At 45.0% G+C, this 21,669-nt stretch overlaps 1 protein-coding gene across 9 annotated transcripts in view; it reads right to left on the minus strand.

Annotated features, from left to right (window-relative positions):
• OSBPL9 (oxysterol binding protein like 9) overlaps window positions 1-21,669 on the minus strand; it is a 1,355,357-nt gene that overhangs the window by 970,173 nt on the left and 363,515 nt on the right. For all 9 annotated transcript variants that reach the window (XM_085602637.1, XM_085602632.1, XM_085602635.1 and 6 more), the window contains one exon: window positions 20,257-20,333. In XM_085602637.1, coding sequence (XP_085458763.1) covers window positions 20,257-20,333 — 77 coding nt within the window. The remainder of the gene's footprint in view (window positions 1-20,256; window positions 20,334-21,669) is intronic.

Consider the following 21,669-nt stretch of genomic DNA (forward strand, 5'->3'; position numbering starts at 1 on the left):
CCCAGGTTCTGGAAACGATCCCTCCGAAATTCAAACATGAATGACCTGATCTCCATCAGCAGGAATACCTTGTTGCCTCCTACTGACATGTCCGAGGTTTAGGACCTCACGGATCATAACAACAGCTATTTACAGAGTATTTTAGACTCTGCTGTCCCCTTACAACTTAAAAAGAACGATCTTGGAGAGAATACCTCCTGCTCCTGAGAACTAGAAGAAGCTCCTACAATAAACATATCAGAAGGGCAAAATCGAACTTCTTCAGAAGCCAACTACATAATGCCAGAAACAGACCCAAAAAACGTTTTGAACTGATCAAACTCCAATCCGCCTATCTTCCCACCCTGTGAAGTGTTTGCTTCTTTCTTCTTTGGAAAGACTATTAAGATTGAAAATGAGCTACGAGCTCTACAAAGCAAACAGCCCACTTTCCTATGACTGGCTAATCCGACTTCCCCATCTCCACCTCATCCTCTGCCTGCTATTGTTCCCCCACCAAAAAATATCTCCCGCTGGAACCAACTCACTCCACCTCAGCCTCTACCTGACATTGATCTCTCATCCAAAAATAATGCCTGCTGGAGCCAATTCACTCCATACGATGAATTCTCTTTTCTCAACTTGATTTCTACTCTGAAACCCTCTAACCACTTCAGTGACCATCTGCCTTCTAGTTTCTTCAATGAGATGAAAGGGTCCTTAGTCGACCCCCTCTGGACCAAAATAGTAAATGCCTCCCTACGTCAAGGCTTGATTCCGGATTGTCTGAAGGCCGGGCAGATTTCGGCCATTCTCAAAAAACACACGGTGGACCAAGAGGACCTTAATAACTTTCGTCCTATCACTTGCATTCCAACTCTTGCGAAGCTCCTTGAGAAATGTGTTCTTGTTCAACTTTGTACATTGATCAATTCCAGTTTTTAGATCAATTCCAATCGGGTTTTCGCCAGGGTCACAGTACTGAAATAGCTATTACTCACATGGTTGATGACGCCCTAAAAATGCTTGATCGGAATGAAGCTTGCCTTCTAATCCTCCTTGACTTATCTTCAGCGTTTGATACGGTCAAGCAGAATAACCTCCTGGACTTACTGGAACAGAGGATGGGTCTTTCTGGCCCTGTATTAAACTGGTTTGCCTTCTTTCTCATCGACAGAATGAAAGATTTTTTATTTTATTTATTTTTTAAACTTTATTTACAGAATCATTCCCTTTCTAACTCCCTGCCATCCACTCTTGGAGTCCCTCAGGGATCTGCACTTTCTCCCATGCTCTTCAACTTGTTCATGGAGCCTCTTACGGATTTACTCAATTCCTCCAACATTCACTATCACATGTATGCTGATGACACCCAACTTTACCTGAAAATCTGTTTCCCAGACGACATCAAATCACTCAACTCAACCCTACTCAAAACGCAACACTGGCTGACTTCCCAACATCTTAAGCTCAACTCCTCCAAAACAGAATTCCTCCTGATAGCACCAACCAAACAGACTGCCATCATCGTTGAGTACTGAACCACCTAACAGCTCTCAACTGTACCCCACACATCATTGACTCTGCTAGGTCTCTTGGAATTATACTTGACAAGTCATTGAGCATGCAGGAACAAATTAGCTCAGCCACCAAAGGTGCCAACTTCCACTTGAGTATTCTAAGAAAAATAAAACCCTTCCTCCCCCCGGATGACTTCAAGTCTGCTGTTCAAGCGCTAGCAATATCCAGGCTAGACTATGGCTGCACAACACCCTGTGGGCTACCCAGATACAAGTTGGCTCCGCTCAGGGCTTCCCTGAATTCAGCAGCAAGGCTCATCACAAGTTCCAGAAGAAATAGCCACACCTCGTCGGTACTGAAATCCTCAAACTGGCTTTCTTTGGAGGCTAGGATTCATCTCAAGATTGCGTTCATGACTCACAAGGCCCTTCACTTTAACACACCTCTGTACCTAGCCCAAAAACTGGATCTCTCTGGTGGGAGCCGATCTTCTAGGAGTTCCAGCACTCTGCTGCTGAAACCTCAAAAATTCCAGAAAAAGAAAACATATAATCGGGCATTCTCGGGTATTGGCCTGAGAATCTGGAACTCTGTGCCTCCGCACATCAGACTTATTCCCTCTACAGCTTCTTTCAAAAAAGAACTGAAAGCTCTATGGATGAATGCCCTTGTTTGACGGCACCTACCGTCAGTAGGGGGTCCTTTGCTTTTGACTAGGTCTACAACGTTGGTTTGTGCTCAACCCCTCTATTTGTCTGTTGCACTTATATGCTACACTATTTCCTCTTGCCTTGGCATATTTTACTGCTCCTCTATCGTCTCCATTACTTTTGCTCATCATTGTTGTTGTTTTTTACATGCAACTCTGTTTGAACTTCTGTACATCTGTAAAGCGCTCTGATACCCCCTTTGGTCATGTCCATGCTATATAACATTTATATAAATAAATAACTAGGATGTGGCCTATTGGCTATGGCAGTCGACCTCAAATCTGGGGAACCGGGTTCGAGTCTTGGCAATGACGCTCAACATCCTGTGATTCTGGGCAAATCACTTAATCTCCCCGTGCCTAACAAAAATGAATGTGTCCTTATGTAATGCAACTGAAGCTCATGTAACATGCCCTGATACCTTCGGGTCAAGTAGACGCGATATAAAATTGCCGCCCTCCCCCAAAAAAGACTAGTTTGGCTTGGAGTCACATGTCAAACTTGGTACAGGGTCTTCTTCCGGCGCAGGCAGTACCGGCATCAATGTAAAAGACTGGCGCAGATTTTGGCACCAGAGTTAGTCTGTAACCTGAAGCAGGTTACAGGGGCACAGACCGTGCTGTGAATGGATCTAACGGAGGTAACTTGGCTGGAAGTCCCTGAACATACTTGGGACCGGATGGCGCACCAAAGGGAAACAATAGAGTGTCAAACATGCACAATATGACCTCCGTGAAGGACTCCATCTGTTGGCATGTTGCTAATAACCTGGGGAATTTGGGTGCATCTGGATCAATTTCAAAATCAGCTCCTCAGTGGATCGGCTGCAATGCCTGGTGGTATTTTGACACTCTTGAGACTTCTCTGGAGAAAGAGGCTTGTGGGATGGACAGGAGTCCAGCTTGGCTTTTTTGTAATTTCTTTACTTTGATTTGGATTTACCAGAAAGCGATGCAGACATAAGCCTAATCTTCAAAGGTATACCTATTGGGGGTCTGTCACAGCCATCTGTTTGTAACAGTCCCTGCAAAATCATTGGCAAAGAAAAGTTCTGGTGCACCAGTCCTATTTAAATGAATGTAAACATGATCAGGCAAAAATTCCTTTACTCACAATACAGAAGGGCTAATTGTGATTCCATTTATATAGCAATTATATAGCGCTATAGCTGACAAAGCGTTGAAGTGCTTTACAGCAAGTAGCAGGCAACTCGGGAACCCAAGGTTAGAAATTAATCTAATGGTTACTGTGATTAGTCATGTGCTCTCAAGAAAAAAATAGCAAGCATTTACTCCGGTTACATAGTGATAGATGATATTAATACAACTTAGGTGTGCAAATTAGTAGGGGCTAAGTGGTTTCAGGTGAATGGTTGGTGAGTTAGATAGGCTGGTGGAGAGTAGGTAATGTTAAATTACAGGGATATAGTTTTTAAAGAGGAAAGGTTGTAATAGATGAAATGAGCTACTAGCCAAATGCAAAATTACAATACGAAGGTTTAAGGCAGATAGGCATGAGACAGAGATGAGGCTGTACTCAGAAATAGAAGGCATGCAGAGGATGGGAGGCAAGAAAAGGGTCACTCTGGAAAAAGAAAGGAGGGAAAACAAGTGCTGGTAGGTTAAGGTCAATTTTTCACAAAGGGCTTTAGGAGTATAGTGGGAGAAGGCCTTCTGAGATAGCAAGCAATCTGAGGATGTAAGCTGTAAAATGAAACATTATATAGAGTGCTCCAAATCTGGGGCAAACAACTTAAACATGCCACTCTGAAATGTACACATTGTTCAATCATTAAGAGCCCGAACCTGCTGTGGGCAAAGCCTAGTGCAGCACTATTAAACATAGTCTGGGATATTCCAAACTTGGTACAGGGTCTGCATGTTGAACAAGGGGAGTTGGTGCCGAAAAAGGAATAGGTTTCATTCGAAAGACATGAGGCAGCAAAGTGAAATAATGTGGGGGAGTGATGCTAGGGTGTAACTTTAAGCAATTTCCCTGCTTAACTGCAGCCAAAATCCATTGATTTTTTTATAGGATTTCCTCCATAGTCTTTCACCAACAGGTGTTGTTTGATCGGGGTGCCGGGAGTGGGGGAACAGGACTAGCATGGGCAAGGCACTGTTTATGAAGCAAAGGCTCCTTTGTTACAGTCATCTGTAACCCTATCCTTGTTGCCTCATTAGCTGCCCCTTGTATAGTCTTGGTCTGTCTGGACTTGTGAAAGGCCTACTAATGCGAGAGGGAGGACTCTGCCTCACCCAAGTCGTTGCTCGTGAAAGACCCCCCTTGGAGAGGCAGTTTGTAGAGCACCCATGGATTTTGCTAAATGTGTTTTTTTTCTTTTAACATCTCAACCACCAGGGCCCAAACAGATGTCCCCCATCTAATGGGAGTTTGAGGAGGTGGCATACAACCATCTTAAGTCCCAGGATACGTAGCCATGCATGGCTCAGCCGCAGATGCTGGGATTTATACTATGGGAAGCAGTATCCTCAGCATCCAGTACTCAGCAGATATTTGTGTTTCAGATGATTATACCCTCAGCCACTAGCTCTTCCTCCATCTTCCTGTCGCCACAAGGTGGGGCTACACTAGCTCGTTTCCTCCCAGTGAAACCTGTCGTACCCAAACACCAAGTCAACCAAATGCTCAGACGTCCTTGAACTTGCCAGCAGTGTCAAGGTGTTTGCTTCCCTAACTTGGCAGGGGGATTCGGAGGTGGCACGCTTCTAATTGATACATCTACCTTTAATGACTTAAGTGGGCTGACCCATTGCCCCATGTTGTACGCTGCGATGGGCCGTGAAAAATGGGAATGAGAGTAGAACAGATTAATGGATGTGTAGGCATTTTTTTGTCCACACTTCCTTTGATTACTTAAGGCTGTTAAAAAAGCTAAAGCTGATTCGAGACATGGCATAAAAAGTGGAGTGGGATTGTAGAACTAGGACAAATGTATACTACCAAAGGCATGATTGTTGTATAATTTGTTAAGAAAACAAAAGCCGAGAGAGTTTGTTTAACTAGTAGAAATTAATTTTCTGAGCCCAAAGTATTCTCAGGAATTGTATGCCCCTAAAGCACTATACTAGTAATCTTATTTTTGCCTCTCATAACCTTATTAAAGTTATCTCCATCACTTCCATGTTTTGGACAGATCATTATTTGGTCCATCCCATTCATCATTTGAAACCACATAAACACGGTGTTCCACCCTACCACATCCGTCAGTGCTCCCCTTAATCTAAAATCAACATAACGGAAGCCATGAACAACTCTAGGCCTCCATCACACCAACCAGCAATCCAGAAGTTGTTGCAGCAGCTGTAAACAACTAAAATCAGTATTTGACCAAACACCATTTGATTACACCAATTGCAGGCCCTTTTTCACATTAGCTAACTAGTGGTATACTGTTTAAGCAAATGCAGACAGACCAATGACCCAGAAGACTGAAAGAACAAGCATTTACAATGCAATAGGTCTCGCATTTACGCGAGTTTGAGCTATTCACATTGCAAATAACAATGCCTTTTATTTGTGTTTTCGTTTTTCAAACATAAATAAAAGGCATCGTCATTTACAATGCCAATAGCTTAAACTCACGTAAATGCGAGACCTATTGCATTGCAAATGCTTGTTAATTAAAGTGTGGTGTGTGTGGTGTGAAGCCGCGCAACACCCATTGGGCTCACCGGGCTTCAGCTCCCCTCTTCCCCCCCCCCCTTCCCCCACCCCCCCTCGTGTGAGACAGCCCGGCTGAGACAGCCTCGCGGGCTAGCGTCCATCTAATTGCAGCAGCACCAGAGTACTTCACGGGTCTTTAAAAGACCATTTACTCGTTAATGAGGCTTTTGTTGTGTTTTCACCCCTTCTTACAGCCATTCTGCCTATGGCTGGAAGTCTTAGCCCCCGCCCCCGAAATCTGTGTGTTTGGTGTGTAGTATGTAGTGTGTGTGTGTAGTGTGTAGTGTGTAGTGTGTAGTGTGTGTAGTGTGTGTGTGTAGTGTGCTGGGAGGACAGAAGCAGAAAACGTGCTGAAAACATCGCTGGGGAAAGTGCTGGTCACGGTTTTCCAACAAAACATTGATTTTTAAATGAATGCTGAGTTATAGCTCAGCGTCACAGGGGAGCAGTTACAGTACATTACCCCACCATTACATTTGTGTTAACCTAATACACTTACGCCCATGCTGCTGATATCAAATAAACACCGTGCACAACGTGACGAACCTGCCTGCTCCCGTTTCACAAGTGCCTTGGGGTCTCCAAGCTGAGCGCTTCGGCCAAGCTTCGTTTACACCTCTTCAGCTGCCACGTTTCTTGGGCCTTCGGGGTGGAGAGTCCGAGGCAAGTCTCCTCTCCTAAGGATGCCTCACTCTGCTTGGCAGCAGTTTCAAATGCTTGTTAAAACGTATGCCCAATGTACCACGCATGTCTGGTGTGATAGTGAGTCTCTGGTAAACTAGGCGATAATTTGCTTCAATAGTAACTGCTGGGATATTATTTGATTGGCTGAGAGATTTCCTTCACGTTACAAAAAGCACTATCAAATTCGAAGTGATTTATAATGGTGACCTTCCCACTGTTAACTGTGTGGTAATTTAAACAACGTATTTTATTTATTTAGCTGCCGCGTTTTTAAGAACGAAAACACGAAATACCAGTTAATTGTAAGTGGGAGTTGTAGTCTTGTTCCCTGCAAGTGGACGCCACTAACGCCCTGGACAGCAATTTGTTTCAAAAAGAGAGTGCATGCACAGAATTACCCGATTTTAAAACTTTCTGCCCGCCTCTGTGCACTTCCCATCACGTCCTGAACTCTTGTAAAAAAAATGTTTGCTGTGTGCAGTTTTATATAGCACGAACTCAGCCCGAAGGAACCAGAGCGTGTTCCATAAGCACCGGTTGCATTACAAAAAAACGCGGTTTTTTTAAGGCACGAGTGATTTGCCCAGAATCAAAGAATGCTTGAGCTGGTTCTCTGGCTTCAAGGCCAGCAGCTCTAGCCGTTAGGCCACACCAAGCCCCTTTGAGTTTTTTCTAGCTATGATTTTTGCCTTCGCTCTATTACGCGCACGCTGCTCTCTACAGCGCTCCGGCGCTTATGCTGGGCGGGGTCTGTGCAGTGGGTAGACCCCCAACAAACAAACGTTCAATAACAAAAGCCATTTGCCTTTCAAAATGTCACCTCAGACAGGATTCAAACGACAGCGAGACGTCTGTAGGAGGGTTGGGGGCCGTGGGGCTCGCACCACCATAAATGTGAGGGTTAGGTGAGTGAAATGGGGGCTGCGAGATGCAGTAAACACCCAAAATGTGCAGTTTTCGTATCACACACGTTTTGAAGCTAGGTTGCAACCCCGCAATCAACCCCGCAAGTACACATACAAGGAAAGAGCGAAAGGAGCTGTAAGGGGGGATGGACGGGACAGAGACAGATCCCCCTCCCCCGGAATTCCCTGGAGTGTAAGAGAATTTTCTCAACCGGATAAATATTTTCCCGGGAAAGAAACACAAAGTTACGTGGGCAAATGCACATTATGCAAAATGCCAGAGTGGCACTGTAAGTTACTTTTTTTTAGAGCAAAATGCATTCTTGCTCATTTTGGCCGCAGGAGAGCGCTTCGAAAACAAAAATAGCACACTGTCGCATGCGATGCGAACAGCATCTTGTCTCAATTACATGATGTGGAGTAAGTACGAGCCTCCGGGTCGGTTTAGCAGCCGGTGATTATCGGTAAATCACTTCATCTCCTGGTGCCGACCAAAACAAGTGACGAAAAGGGAGGAGGGAGAAGCAGAGCATATGGTGAGCACTTTGGCCGCTTTGATGTCCTCAGTGGCCGCGCGGCTCACTGAGGACATCAAAGCGGCCGCGAAAGTGATCAGGCAGTGCTTTTCAGGCTGCCAAATGGTGCGCGCGCCTGGCGCACATGCACTGTATTTGGAGGCCTGAAAAGCACTGTTTGCACTTCCAGATCCCCCTTTTACAAAAGCTCTCGCGAGAGCAGCGCTAAAGCGCTGTCTCAGGCGAGACCTAAAAAGGTGCATTACCTAGTCGTAGGTCGCAATTCAGGCCTACAAAAATCAGCTAAGATGAAGTACACATACAATTCATTGCGCCAAAATTAGCAACTATGAACAGATGATTTATTAGGCAGGCCATGCTACTCACTCAAACTGGTTTGGGAACTTGAAAGCCCTTCAAATGTATTTTCCGCTGTTTTCCCTTTTCAAGTGATGTGTGACATTATATCTTCCTTCTCAAAATCACAGGGGGGAGAATGTAATTTAAAGTTACAACGCAATTAATTCTCCCAGCCATCCTCACAAAACATTAGGGAGCTATACCGCCAATTCAACATGCCAAAAAGTACAAACTGATGCTGCCGACTGTTAAATCTAGATCTCCAGTTGAGATCTCTCTAGCTAAGGTCTGATATATCTTGTCCCCCTTATTAACTTCTACCTTAACCTTGCCTTAGAAACTGTGATTGGAAGATTAGTACCAGTAAATCTTTATTAGACATCCCATGATCTTACACAGGAGAGTAATTACAGGCCTTTCTCTATACTTCCAACTGTTGGCAGGCTGGGGGAGAAATATCCACCCAATGGCTCTCTAATCATCTAGAAAAATACAAACTGCTAGATGAAGTTCAGGCTGGCATCCACCCTCTTAAGTGTACGGAACCTGCCCTTCTTAACAGTACTTAATAATTTGAGAATGAGCCTTGATGATGACCACCCTACTGAATTTATTTTATTAGGACAGGCAGCTGCATTTTATACTGCTGACCACTAATTTATTTGGATCATCTGCATGAGGGTTGGAGGTAGTGACTCCACTGACTCCTGGGTTTCTACCTTTCTTACAGGACTGAGTCAGTCACTTGTTCTTTCCACATTCAAATCCCCCCCTAGTAAAATCAAATGATGGCAGTGATATTAATCCATGAGACGTAAAAATCTGAACAAGTAAATTAAACTTGTTGTGTATTACGCCCATTGCCTGTGAAATGGAGAATTACATTTAGGTCTCTATGCCTGGTTCATTGTGCTCTTCACAGCACTGGTGCCTATGCAATCCAGGCTAAAATATCAAGGCAGCTGCATTCACACCCACATCGATATTCTTTCTGACTGCAGCAGACCACAGTTTTTGACATGAATGACTAGGAGGCAAATCTTTTGCAGTCACAGGTAGTAAATTATGGTATCACATACAACCACGCTCCATACTATTTATGCCCACTTCTCTTTCTACAAAGCACTGAAAACATAATTGTTTCAGTAGCCCAAACTCTTTTTATAGGCTGTACTACGCATTCAGTGTTAGCGCTAAGAAACCCCTTGGTGAAAATGTGATCTAAAGGTTTCTCATTCATTTGAGGGTGCCACCCGCCAGCGTTACTAAATCTGTGCCCTTACAATACTGGTGTGCCCCACTGACACTCTTTGGTGCTGGCAACATCTCTTTGCCTATACATTGTCTGGTTTGGAGGGAGGGCATGAATACCGATAACAGGATAGAATAAAGAGGGGGAGGAAAAGGCTTCCTGATCAGCAGTGAGACACAATGAAGAACAAATTACTTACCTTTGGTAACGATATATTTGTAAGAGACATATGTTCGTTATAGATTCCTTACCTTAGAATTTTCCTCTAGGAGTCAGACTGAATCCGGAGATCTTTTCTCTAGCAGTACCCCTGCGCGATGGTAGGTGGCGTCGGTCGACTCAGCGTCCGTCGTCGTGGTCGCTAGTATGACACTGTGGTGCTTACTTAGAAGTCGCCACTGCGCGCTGTCAGTTCTAACACAACTTTTCCCACCAGAAGCGCATAGCCATGCAGGACACTGACCACTGGTGCGCCACAACTAGGGCAAAATAGATACAAAAAAGGGGTCTCTACCTGTAGTTTTCCAAACGTACAGCGTATCGTTATTGAATGAATCAACACTAGGACTAAGACAAGGAGAGGGAACAAACAATTAAGTCAAAGCATAATCAAAAAAACAATTTTATAGATGTAATAATATTTTTTAATTTTTTAATTTTTTTTGCATATAATAAATCAATTTCAAATGAATGGATTCAGTACATAATCAGATAAATAATTAAAGCTAAAGAAATTTTCAGAATAACAATGAAGATACTGGACAAGGTCCCAGGCGTACTCAAAACCTCAAACACTTACACATTCATACCGGGATCAATCCACAACATCAGCACTCAAAAAATATACATTCACATATAAAAAGAATGCTCAATAAGAGAGCATGGTTCAGTATGTACACAAAATCAGATGAACATTCCAAATCGTATTAGGCGACATATGTTCAATTTTGAGGAATAGGAACTTGGGTGGGCCACATGTAGACGCCGAAGCGCGTTTCGGTGAAAACACCGAATTGTAGGTGTCACCTTCCTCAGGGCGAACAAAGTCTTGGTCTTAATATAATTACGTGCTGGGACCTATCAAAGAAATAATAATAGTGATGTGCTTGTATTATATAAATAAATAACATTGCTTATCCAAGTCAAGAAACATAAGTGAACCAAAGTCATTAGTCGTAAGTGTTGATAGTACAACTGGCAATAAAAATCTTGATCCCTATGTAGAGGGATAATGGGTCAAAGGAGGGTACACTAGATAAGCCAAGACGTATAGCCAAAAAAGGAAAGACAGAGAAAGAAGGATAGAAAGAAGGATAGAAAGAAGAGGGGTAGAAAAGGAGGGAAGGGGGAGGGAGGGGGGGAGGAGGGGAGGGGGGAAAAATTGGAGGGGAAGAAGGGAAAAGGAAAAAAGAAAAAAAAGGAAAAAACGGGGAAAAGAAAGAAGAGAGAAAGAAAAAGAGGGGGGCATCAGAGATCGTTAGCGCTCACCTGTGAAATCACGTACAAGATAAATACAGGATAGTTCAGATGGTGGTCATTCAATGCTTGAGCTGGAATGCTTCTGCCAAAGAGAACATATAAAAAACGAAAGAACAACAAGATTGGGCATACCGATCTTTAGAGGGTCCAAGTTGTCAGAGCAGGTCATAATGGAGAGGATTCAAAGGGTCTATAGTAAAGGAATATGTGAAGAGCACTGCGATTTTAAGTGTCTGCAAAATTGCATCTCTGTTCAAGAAGGCTCGACACTAGGAGTCACGTGGAGCATGAAGAAACATAACGAAATCTCAAATGTGAGGACACTCACACAATACAAGAAAACTGCTGGGTGTACATAAATGAAGATAAAAATATAAAAGATTTACCTAATAGTCGAGGATGTGTTCCCGAAATCAAGTACAAGTACAAGAGCCTAATTAAAGCAATTCCGGGTGCGGGGAGAGGTATCTGCCGATCCTGCAGAAATTAGGTGACACCGGGTAAATAGTATGCAGATACTTGACAAACGAATCGTAACAGGAACAGAAAAGGGAAAGAAAATTCAGATAATATAATCAAGCAGTCTCTACCTGAATAGATTGGATTTGACGAGCCTAGGATGGAAGAAATAGCGTCTTCATTATGGAAACCGCGGGAAAGTTCCTTGTGATGAGAGGGGACTGGACTGTAGCGCTAAACGTAAAAATATATAAATGACATATAAGAAATATAACGTGGCGAGCGTGCTGATAAAAAGGAATGAGTCGCGACTGTAGGGCGTACCTGCTGTAGCAAGAGTGAGTAATCGATCCGACGTGCTCCAGGCAGAAGCGACGGGTTCAGGGAGGATGGGTCAGTCCGAGGAGCAAATGCGCAAGGAAGGCGCTGTTCAGGAGGGTCGATCTGCTAATGCGTCGAGGAAACGATGCGAGGCGCGGGATCCAGAAGACTCCAGGCAATGACAAAAGGCTCAGGTGGAAATCATCAGTCCGAAGAGTAGACGCACGGAGTTGGCGCTGTTTAAATAGGCCTCACTCTTGCTACAGCAGGTACGCCCTACAGTCACGACTCATTCCTTTTTATCAGCACGCTCGCCACGTTATATTTCTTATATGTCATTTATATATTTTTATGTTTAGCGCCACAGTCCAGTCCCCTCTCATCACAAGGAACTTTCCCGCGGTTTCCATAATGAAGACGCTATTTCTTCCATCCTAGGCTCGTCAAATCCAATCTATTCAGGTAGAGACTGCTTGATTTTATTATCTGAATTTTCTTTCCCTTTTCTTTTCCTGTTACGATTCGTTTGTCAAGTATCTGCATACTATTTACCCGGTGTCACCAAATTTCTGCAGGATCGGCAGATACCTCTCCCCGCACCTGGAATTCCTTTAATTAGGCTCTTGTACTTGATTTCGGGAACACATCCTCGACTATTAGGTAAATCTTTTATATTTTTATCTTCATTTATGTACACCCAGCAGTTTTCTTGTATTGTGTCAGTGTCCTCACATTTGAGATTTCGTTATGTTTCTTCATGCTCCACGTGACTCCTAGTGTCGAGCCTTCTTGAACAGAGATGCAATTTTGCAGACACTTAAAATCGCAGTGCTCTTCACATATTCCTTTACTATAGACCCTTTGAATCCTCTCCATTATGACCTGCTCTGACAACTTGGACCCTCTAAAGATCCGTATGCCCAATCTTGTTGTTCTTTCGTTTTTTATATGTTCTCTTTGGCAGAAGCATTCCAGCTCAAGCATTGAATGACCACCATCTGAACTATCCTGTATTTATCTTGTACGTGATTTCACAGGTGAGCGCTAACGATCTCTGATGCCCCCCTCTTTTTCTTTCTCTCTTCTTTCTTTTCCCCGTTTTTTCCTTTTTTTTCTTTTTTCCTTTTCCCTTCTTCCCCTCCAATTTTTCCCCCCTCCCCTCCTCCCCCCCCTCCCTCCCCCTTCCCTCCTTTTCTACCCCTCTTCTTTCTATCCTTCTTTCTATCCTTCTTTCTCTGTCTTTCCTTTTTTGGCTATACGTCTTGGCTTATCTAGTGTACCCTCCTTTGACCCATTATCCCTCTACATAGGGATCAAGATTTTTATTGCCAGTTGTACTATCAACACTTACGACTATGACTTTGGTTCACTTATGTTTCTTGACTTGGATAAGCAATGTTATTTATTTATATAATACAAGCACATCACTATTATTATTTCTTTGATAGGTCCCAGCACGTAATTATATTAAGACCAAGACTTCGTTCGCCCTGAGGAAGGTGACACCTACAATTCGGTGTTTTCACCGAAACGCGCGTCGGCGTCTACATGTGGCCCACCCAAGTTCCTATTCCTCAAAATTAAACATATGTCGCCTAATACGATTTGGAATGTTCATCTGATTTTGTGTACATACTGAACCATGCTCTCTTATTGAGCATTCTTTTTATATGTGAATGTATATTTTTTGAGTGCTGATGTTGTGGATTGATCCCGGTATGAATGTGTAAGTGTTTGAGGTTTTGAGTACGCCTGGGACCTTGTCCAGTATCTTCATTGTTATTCTGAAAATGTCTTTAGCTTTAATTATTTATCCGATTATGTACTGAATCCATTCATTTGAAATTGATTTATGATATGCAAAAAATTTTTAAAAATTAAAAAATATTATTACATCTATAAAATTGTTTTCTTGATTATGCTTTGACTTAATTGTTTGTTCCCTCTCCTTGTCTTAGTCCTAGTGTTGATTCATTCAATAACGATACGCTGTACGTTTGGAAAACTACAGGTAGAGACCCCTTTTTTGTATCTATTTTGCCTTTTCCCCTGAATCTCTTACCTTCATTCATGCTACAGGGGTTCCCCTCGTTGTATTGGCGCCACAACTAGGGCCCTGCAAGGGAGTCCCTCTCCCTAAATATCAGTTCGCTGGGGCAGGGAGGATGAGAGAACAGTTATCAAGATGCTCGAAGGGAGCACACATAAGGAATGCAAGAACAAGATTCAAGTCACAAGGAGATGGAGGAAAAAGATGAGTAATGCCCTTAGAGAATCTATTTACAATAGGAGACTTTAATAAGGATGGCTGATCTGGCAGCCGAAGAAAAGCAGAGATAGCAGTAAGATAGCCTTTAAGGGTGCCCAGAGCAGAACCCTGCTGCACCAAAGAAAGTATGTACAATAGCACCTCTGATAGAGGAGCAGAAAGGAGATCCACAGCCATTGCTGTGTACCATGCCACAAACTTATTCCATCTACAGGCGTATACCAATTTAGTGGATGGACGCCTGGTTGCCAAGATGACATTACAGATTTCGGGCAGAAGTTCGAAAGGTGTCAACTGTCGCCGCTCAATCTCCACACAAGGAGCTGGAGATTGGACAGGTTTGGTTGAAGAACCGTCCCATGCTGCTGTGACAGAAGATCCTCCCGAAGGGGCAGTCTGATTGGAGGATTGATGGCCATGCTCAGGACCTTGGGGTACCAGACTCTTCGTGCCCAGTCCGGAGCTACAAGAATAATTTGGGCCTGGTCGCGCTTAAACTTCTTGAGCACTCGGGGCAGAAGTGTTACAGGTGGAAAAGAGTACCGGAGGGCACAGTTCCACTTGCGACGAAAAGCGTTGGCGAGCGAGTGCCACCTTGGATACTCCAACACGCAAAACTGTAGACATTGCGTGTTTTCTTTCGGTCACGAACAGATTTTACCAAGGCTCTCCCCACCACTGAAAGAGACCTTGCACCACCTCAAAGTGAAGACGCCATTCGTGACTGACCGAGCACCGATGGCTGAGTTTGTCCGCCCTGGCATTCAGAGAACCCGCCAGGTGTTGTACCACCAGGGTCTTGCCCTGATGTTCCAGCTATGTCCAGAGACGAAGAGCATCCTGACAAAGGGTCCACGGCCCCACCCCGCCCTGTTTGTTGCAGTACCACATGGCGGTGATGTTGTCCGTGAACACCTGCACAACTCTTCCCTTGACAGAAGGAAGGAATGCTTTCAGTGCAAGACGAATCGCCCGGAGCTCCAGCAGGTTGATGTGGAGCCCAGACTCCGCCGGAGACCAGAAGCCCCTCATCTCCGCCTCTCCCAGATGGCCGCCTCATCCCAGGAGTGACGTATCTGTCACCAATGTTAGATCTGGTTGGGTAAGGGAGAGGGATCTGCCTCTGACCCAATCTTGGTTTGTTAACCACCACTGCAGTTGTTGTGCACTTCCTTCTGAGATCTGAACATAGACGGAAAGATTGCCCTGATGCTGCACCCCTGGAACTTCAGGTCCCACTATAAAGCCCGCATATGCCATCTGGCATGATCCACCATCAGGATGCAGGAGGCCATGAGGACCAGCAGCCTCTGTCATTCTCACTGAAATAAGGGATAGAGGCTGAAACATTGGTATCATAGCCCAAATAACCCAGACTCGCTGCTCGGGAGGATAGGCCCAAAACTGCACTGTGTCCAGAACAGCTCCATTGAAAGGGAGCATCTGAGGGGGAGTCAGATATGACTTCAGCATGTTGACAGTGAATCCCAGCAAATGCAGGAGGTCCGCCGTAGTCTGGAGGTGGGAGAAAACAGCCCAGGGCAAGCCCGCCTTCAACAGCCAGTCGTCAAATTAAGAGAAGATTGGAACCCCTGATCTGCGCAGATGAGCTGCGACCACGGACATCACTTTTGTGAACACCCGAGAGGCACTGGTAAGGCCAAAGGGGAGCACGGTGAATTGAAAGTGCTTGTGGCCCACCATGAACCGTAGTTAGCGTCTGTGGGTTGGCAAGACGGCAATATGGAAATAGGCGTCCTGCAAGTCCAACGCCACCATCCAGTCTTCGGGGTCGAGGGCAGACAGGATCTGAACCAACGTGAGCATTTTCAACTTCTCCTTCCGTAGGAAGAGGTTGAGGGCCCTGAGGTCTAGAATAGAACGCAGGCCTTTGTCCTTCTTGGACACCAGAAAGTAGCGGGAATACAACCACGACTTACTTCTTGCGCAGGAACCCTCTCTATAGCCCCCATGGCCAAGAGAGCTGAAACTTCCTGGCGGAGAAGCGCCAAATGATCCTCCGATATGCGATCGAAAGAGGGAGGGGTAGTCTCGAAAGGGAAGGAGAAGCCCCTTCGAACTATTTGCAAAACCCACCTGTTCGACATGATGGATTGCCAGTGGAGGAGGTGATGGCGAATCTGGCCTCCCATTGGCCGTTGATTGGCCGTTGATGGGCCTGAAACGTCGAACTAGGATGTTTGGAGGCTGTGCAGGATGGAAAAGGGTGGACTGGCCCATCCTGCTGGCTCCCAGACCCGCAAGGTCGCTGGGTTCCATGTCCCGGCCAGGTAGAGGCTGGGCAAGTTGCGTGAGCCGGTGGCTAGACTGGCCCGGACGTGGATGGGCGACCCTTCAGAAGGCACGAAAGGGAGGGAAAGCAGATTGAAGTGGACGAGAAGGCGCAGCAAGACCCAAGGTTCAGTCAATAGCTCGAGAATCTTTAAAGCATTCCAGCCAAAAAGACGACGGCCATCAAAGGGCATGTCTATCAAGGTTGACTGGAAATTCCCTGAAAAGCCAGCTGTCCTCAACCAGGCGTAGCATCTAGGGGCTACCGACGTGGCAATCGTTCTGCCCAGTGAATTGGTGGCATCCAGTCCACATCTAATCGTGAATTTGGCTGCTTCTCTCCCATCCACCCCTGCCTGGGAGAGAACGGCCCTGGCCTCCTCCGGGCACTGAGGCAGCACCTGCGCAACCGTATCCCTGATGGTATGGAAGTATCCGCACAGGAGGCACGCAGTATTCACAGACCGCAGTGCCAAGCCGGAGGAAGAGAATATACGCTTCCCAAGATTATTCAGCTTCTTGGATTCCCTATCTGGAGGAGCAGAAGGGAATGCGCCCTTTGAAGAAGAGGCTTGGACCACCAAGCTCTCGGGGGAAGGGTGTTGGGTCAAGAATAGTGGGTTGCCCTGAGCCGGGTGGCGGTGGCCGGCAATCGTCCTCTCCACAGGAGCCCCTGTGTTGGGCATGGACCAGTTGCCCAGGAGGACGTCAGTGAGGGCTTCCTTAAACGGCTATGGGGGTTCCTAAGTGGACGCCGCAGGTTGAAGCACCTGCGTCAGGAGGTTAGTCCGGACTGCCGCAAAAGGGAGCTCAAGGCCCGAAACCATGGCCGCCCTTCTCACCACCACAGATAAGGACGCTCTTTCCTCCGTAGCAACAGTAGGGGAAGAAAGCAAACCAGTGTCTGGAGAGGTGTCCAATCATTCTTCCAGCTAGTCAATTAAAGGGTCCAACGATCCCTCCCAGTCTTCATCACCGCCGACTGGTCGATAGGGAACACTAGGGATGAAAAGGGAAATAAAATTACCCTCTGAGCTTGGTCCCGACGTTGTCCGGCTCTGGGTCCAACTCGGGGATGGGGACGGTGTCGGTTGGGGGCATGACCGGGGCCAGGGGCGTCTTTGTCGGGATCGGATCCATCCGGCGTCGATCTAGATCCAAAGGCGCACAAGCAGAGTCAGGCTGCCCAAAGACTAGGTGTAAGGCCTCATAAAATTGTCGTAGACTGGCAGGGACGCTCCGGCTCCCGGAAATGGGGGGAGGCGTGGAGTCGTCCCTGAGGCAGGCATGGGAGACTGAGCCTTGGAGCACCGACGCTTGAATCCTGCATCGCGTCAGCCGACCGATGGGAATAAGGTGAAGTGCGCTTGTGCTTCTTCGCCTTCTTCTTGTATTTGGACTTACTCGATTCCCTCAATGAAGTGCAACGAGGAGTGGGGGTTCTGCAAACGGCCTCGAGACCTTACTCTCGAACAAGACCTGGAACGACACAGAGCCAACCGCCGGGTCTTAAGCAACTTTCGGGACTGCTCCTGCAAAGTATTCGGCGAGATGACCTGGTAGTCACAGCACGACTTCGGGTTGTGGTCGCGCTCCAGGCACCACAGGCACACAAGGTGTGGGTTCCGTCACAGACATCATCTTGTGACAAGACCCACAAGGCTTGAAACCAGTCCGACGTTGGGACATACCTTGTGCACCAGGAGTCGATAGACTTGAAAAGAAGTCAAAAAAACATCAAAAAAGGCTAGCTACAAAGTGGCTATGGGGTAGCTCTCCAGATCTGCGCTAAGCTGGCGCGGAAAAAGAAAACTGACGTCAGTACGCAGGGGCGGCATCTAAGTAGGCACCACAACGTCATCCCAGCGACCACAACGCCGACGACGGACGCGGAGTCAACCGACACCACCTACCGGCATGCAGGGGTACTGCTAGAGAAGTAAATCTCCGGATCCAGTCGGATGCCTGGGGGAAAATCCTAAGGTAAGGAATCTATAACTAATTGTCTCTTCCAGATTTGAACTCTATTGAAATATTTATAAAGCGCGTACTACCCCTATGTAGGGTGTTGAAGAGTTTGAGTTATGTATGATTTCAGACATTGAGCTATATATGATTCCCGACATTGTACTGAGTTGTATTGGCAAGCTTCGCAGGAGTCTGATACTGCAAATGCTGAGTCTGGTCAGGATTGTCTTGCAAAGGCAGGGCTGTGCATTAATCCCTGATAATGTAATACCATATGGTGAGAATTCAATGTCAAAAGGGAGATGCACAAGAAGAGCCTTAATGTGTGGTGATACTGCTATAACTATGAGAGATTATAAAAAAAGATCTATACTGGGTAGAGACAAGAAATGCAAGAATCCAAGCAGACATGATTAGGCTCAGAAAGGTCTCTCAAATCCAGATGCTGGGATACTCGCCACTGGGGTAATCTTGTCTGTGATTTCAATAAGGTTCATGCCTAAGGAGATTTTACAGACTGTCACAGGCATAACAGCCTTCAACAGGGAAGGGAGACATATAAAAAAAAGCGCATGTTTCCAAAGTGGTTTTAAATCTATACACTTTTTGCATATAACTTTGCATTTACTGAGTACTTTTTAAGGACAATTCTTCTGCATTACCCAATGGGCTTTCATAGAATGTGGTTATTACGTATCTATGCATGACTTCACTACTTATATGGAAGGAAACTGCTAACCAAAGCAATATGAATAACTACCAATTGTTCAGTCTACATACTTCGATGCTGCCTATGTTACATACACTAATAACTTTACATGCTATTTTTCTTCATTTGGTAACTAGAAACTGGATGCACAAAGCAGTATCCAGATAAAAGCGGAGGAGTGAGAAAATAGCACTGGAACAATGAATGTTTACAAAACAAATGACAGTTGCAGACAAGGTAAAGAGACTACTAGGGTCTAATTAGAGAAGGGCTTTAATCAGCATGTTGGCTAGATCATTATCTGCTTTTGCAATAACCCAGGTTTACCAACTCTGACCACAATGTAATGTACATCAACCTTACAAATGAAACATTATGCCGCTATTACAGCAGGCTAGAGTATTTGTATAGTAGCAAACTGTTTCATGTAGCACAATTTCTAACGTGGCTTGCCAAGCTATGCCTAAATGCATGCAGGCCATATTCTTGCAATGGTTAATTGTATGTTATGTCACTGGTTCAGACAGGTGGGTTCCAGCCGGTCTGCACTGAAGTCAGGGCTGAGGCTTGGATACTCACGAGAGAAGCATGGCATGCAAAGTGGCTGAACTGAGGTCACCCTTGGATAACCGATATGCACAGGAAAGCATAAAAATTACCAATCCAGGGTACCAGTCCACTGCAAAGGGAATGACCAGCCAGTGATAGACTGGAGGCAAGACCAGCCTGGGGTACACACGAGCCCATTAGCTAGGCCCAATAGATTTTACACTAATAAAAGACTAAACCAACGAAGTGAAGGCCACGAGACGCGCTTGTCGCAGGATATATCAGATTAAGAGTATGCATGTTACATCATTGTGCTCTGCCTCAGCTGGGTGAAGTCCTGTGATTACATCAGAGATTAACTGGGACTGAGTGTTTAACCAGAGTGACGTCACATACTGTAACGACATGTCTGGGCCTAAGCTAAGGCAGAAAACATGCACTTAAGACTGACCATGGGACTGTTTCCAGTTCCCACAAATAAGTAACATAGGCAACAACTGGCATAAGTGAAGTATCACCCAGCTCAGTTCCCTCTAAAAAACAAAAAATTAACAAGAAAGCCCTGCCAAAGCTGAAATTGAAGTTCACAATGCTTACCTGAAGAGAATGGGTGTGACGCAAAATGGTTTCCTCTAAAGCATGAATCCACTTCTCTCTTTCGTCAGCATCACGAGCTGTGAAAAGAAAGTTCAGGTAATCTGGTGCTCACACCATTATAAACACATTAAAATGCTCATAAAATTACAACACACAGCCAAAATGTGTTCTTGCTATAAACAGGATGAAAGGCATTCCATGCATTTTTTGTTGCTTACTCCTTTAGACACAAAAGCACATTCAAACTGTAAATGTCCAACAAAACACTTAACGATAACTAGGAATTTGTGACATGTTTATAAGCAAGCAAAGGCCTAGTATTTACATTTGTCATCTACTATACACTTCTGTGTACACTGCAAATGGGAAAAGGGTATGTCTAAAGTAAAAACCTGGGGTTCAACACTATTTTATTTTTATTGGTGCCATGAATACGTACTGTGTACAAAATTAATCTCTACAAGGAGAAAAAAAATAACAATTCACTTAAGACACAAGTAGCTACTTGAACCAATTGCTGACTCATATCACCTTTGACAAGGTTGTAAAGCACTCAGAATCCTTTGGGTCTTGCCAGCGCTATATAAATCTCTTTAAATAAATAATAAAATGGAGTAATTCTTTATGCACGTCACAAACACAAAATAGATACTAGCATACAAAATAAAGGAATAATGGAGAACAAAAATGCACAGCCGATCGTCTTGGGGTAACTACTCCCTAGCCTACTGTTCCTTGAATGCAGCAAGAAATAAAACATCACTGTTCAATATAAATCTATTGGGTCTCTCACCTTAATGTACCCTCCACAAATGAACGCATTCCAGTCCGTATTAAAGTAACGAATGGATTCTTCGAAACAGAAGCATAAAACCAACATCTAGCCGAACATATACAGAATGTCACCACTGCCAACAGGCATCAGAAGTGATACAATAATCCACAGAGAAATATTTTCTGTGCATTTTCGCAGATCTCCACAAGAGAAAGCTTCCTGCTTCCCTCCCATATCATCAAGCCTCTACAAGGAGAAGCCCTGAAACGTTTTCTCCACATTTTCAATGTCTAATTGACCAAGGACACCTTCCAGGACAACCTGCTGAAAAAGCCTACACTAGGACAAGCTGACCTTGCCAACGTCTGTCCTACAACTCACCTCACATTGTTATATTCCCGGGTTAGGCCCATGTAGCAAAGCAACTCATTTCTTACATTGTCCTAGAAAATAACAATTCAGCTGTGAAATTTTGCACATAGCATGCACAACAACGTTGAATTGGTTTCTCTGAAACCACTTTGTTTATACATCTAGCTTCGCACAACATTATCACGATGCCTTGAACATCATATACTAGTTCTCCCTATGCACTAGGTACAAACGTTGTCCTATCTTCATCCACGTAACGACGGTGC

Source organism: Triturus cristatus, chromosome 4_2 (assembly GCF_964204655.1).
Source record: "Triturus cristatus chromosome 4_2, aTriCri1.1, whole genome shotgun sequence".
In the NCBI taxonomy this organism is placed as follows: domain Eukaryota; kingdom Metazoa; phylum Chordata; class Amphibia; order Caudata; family Salamandridae; genus Triturus; species Triturus cristatus.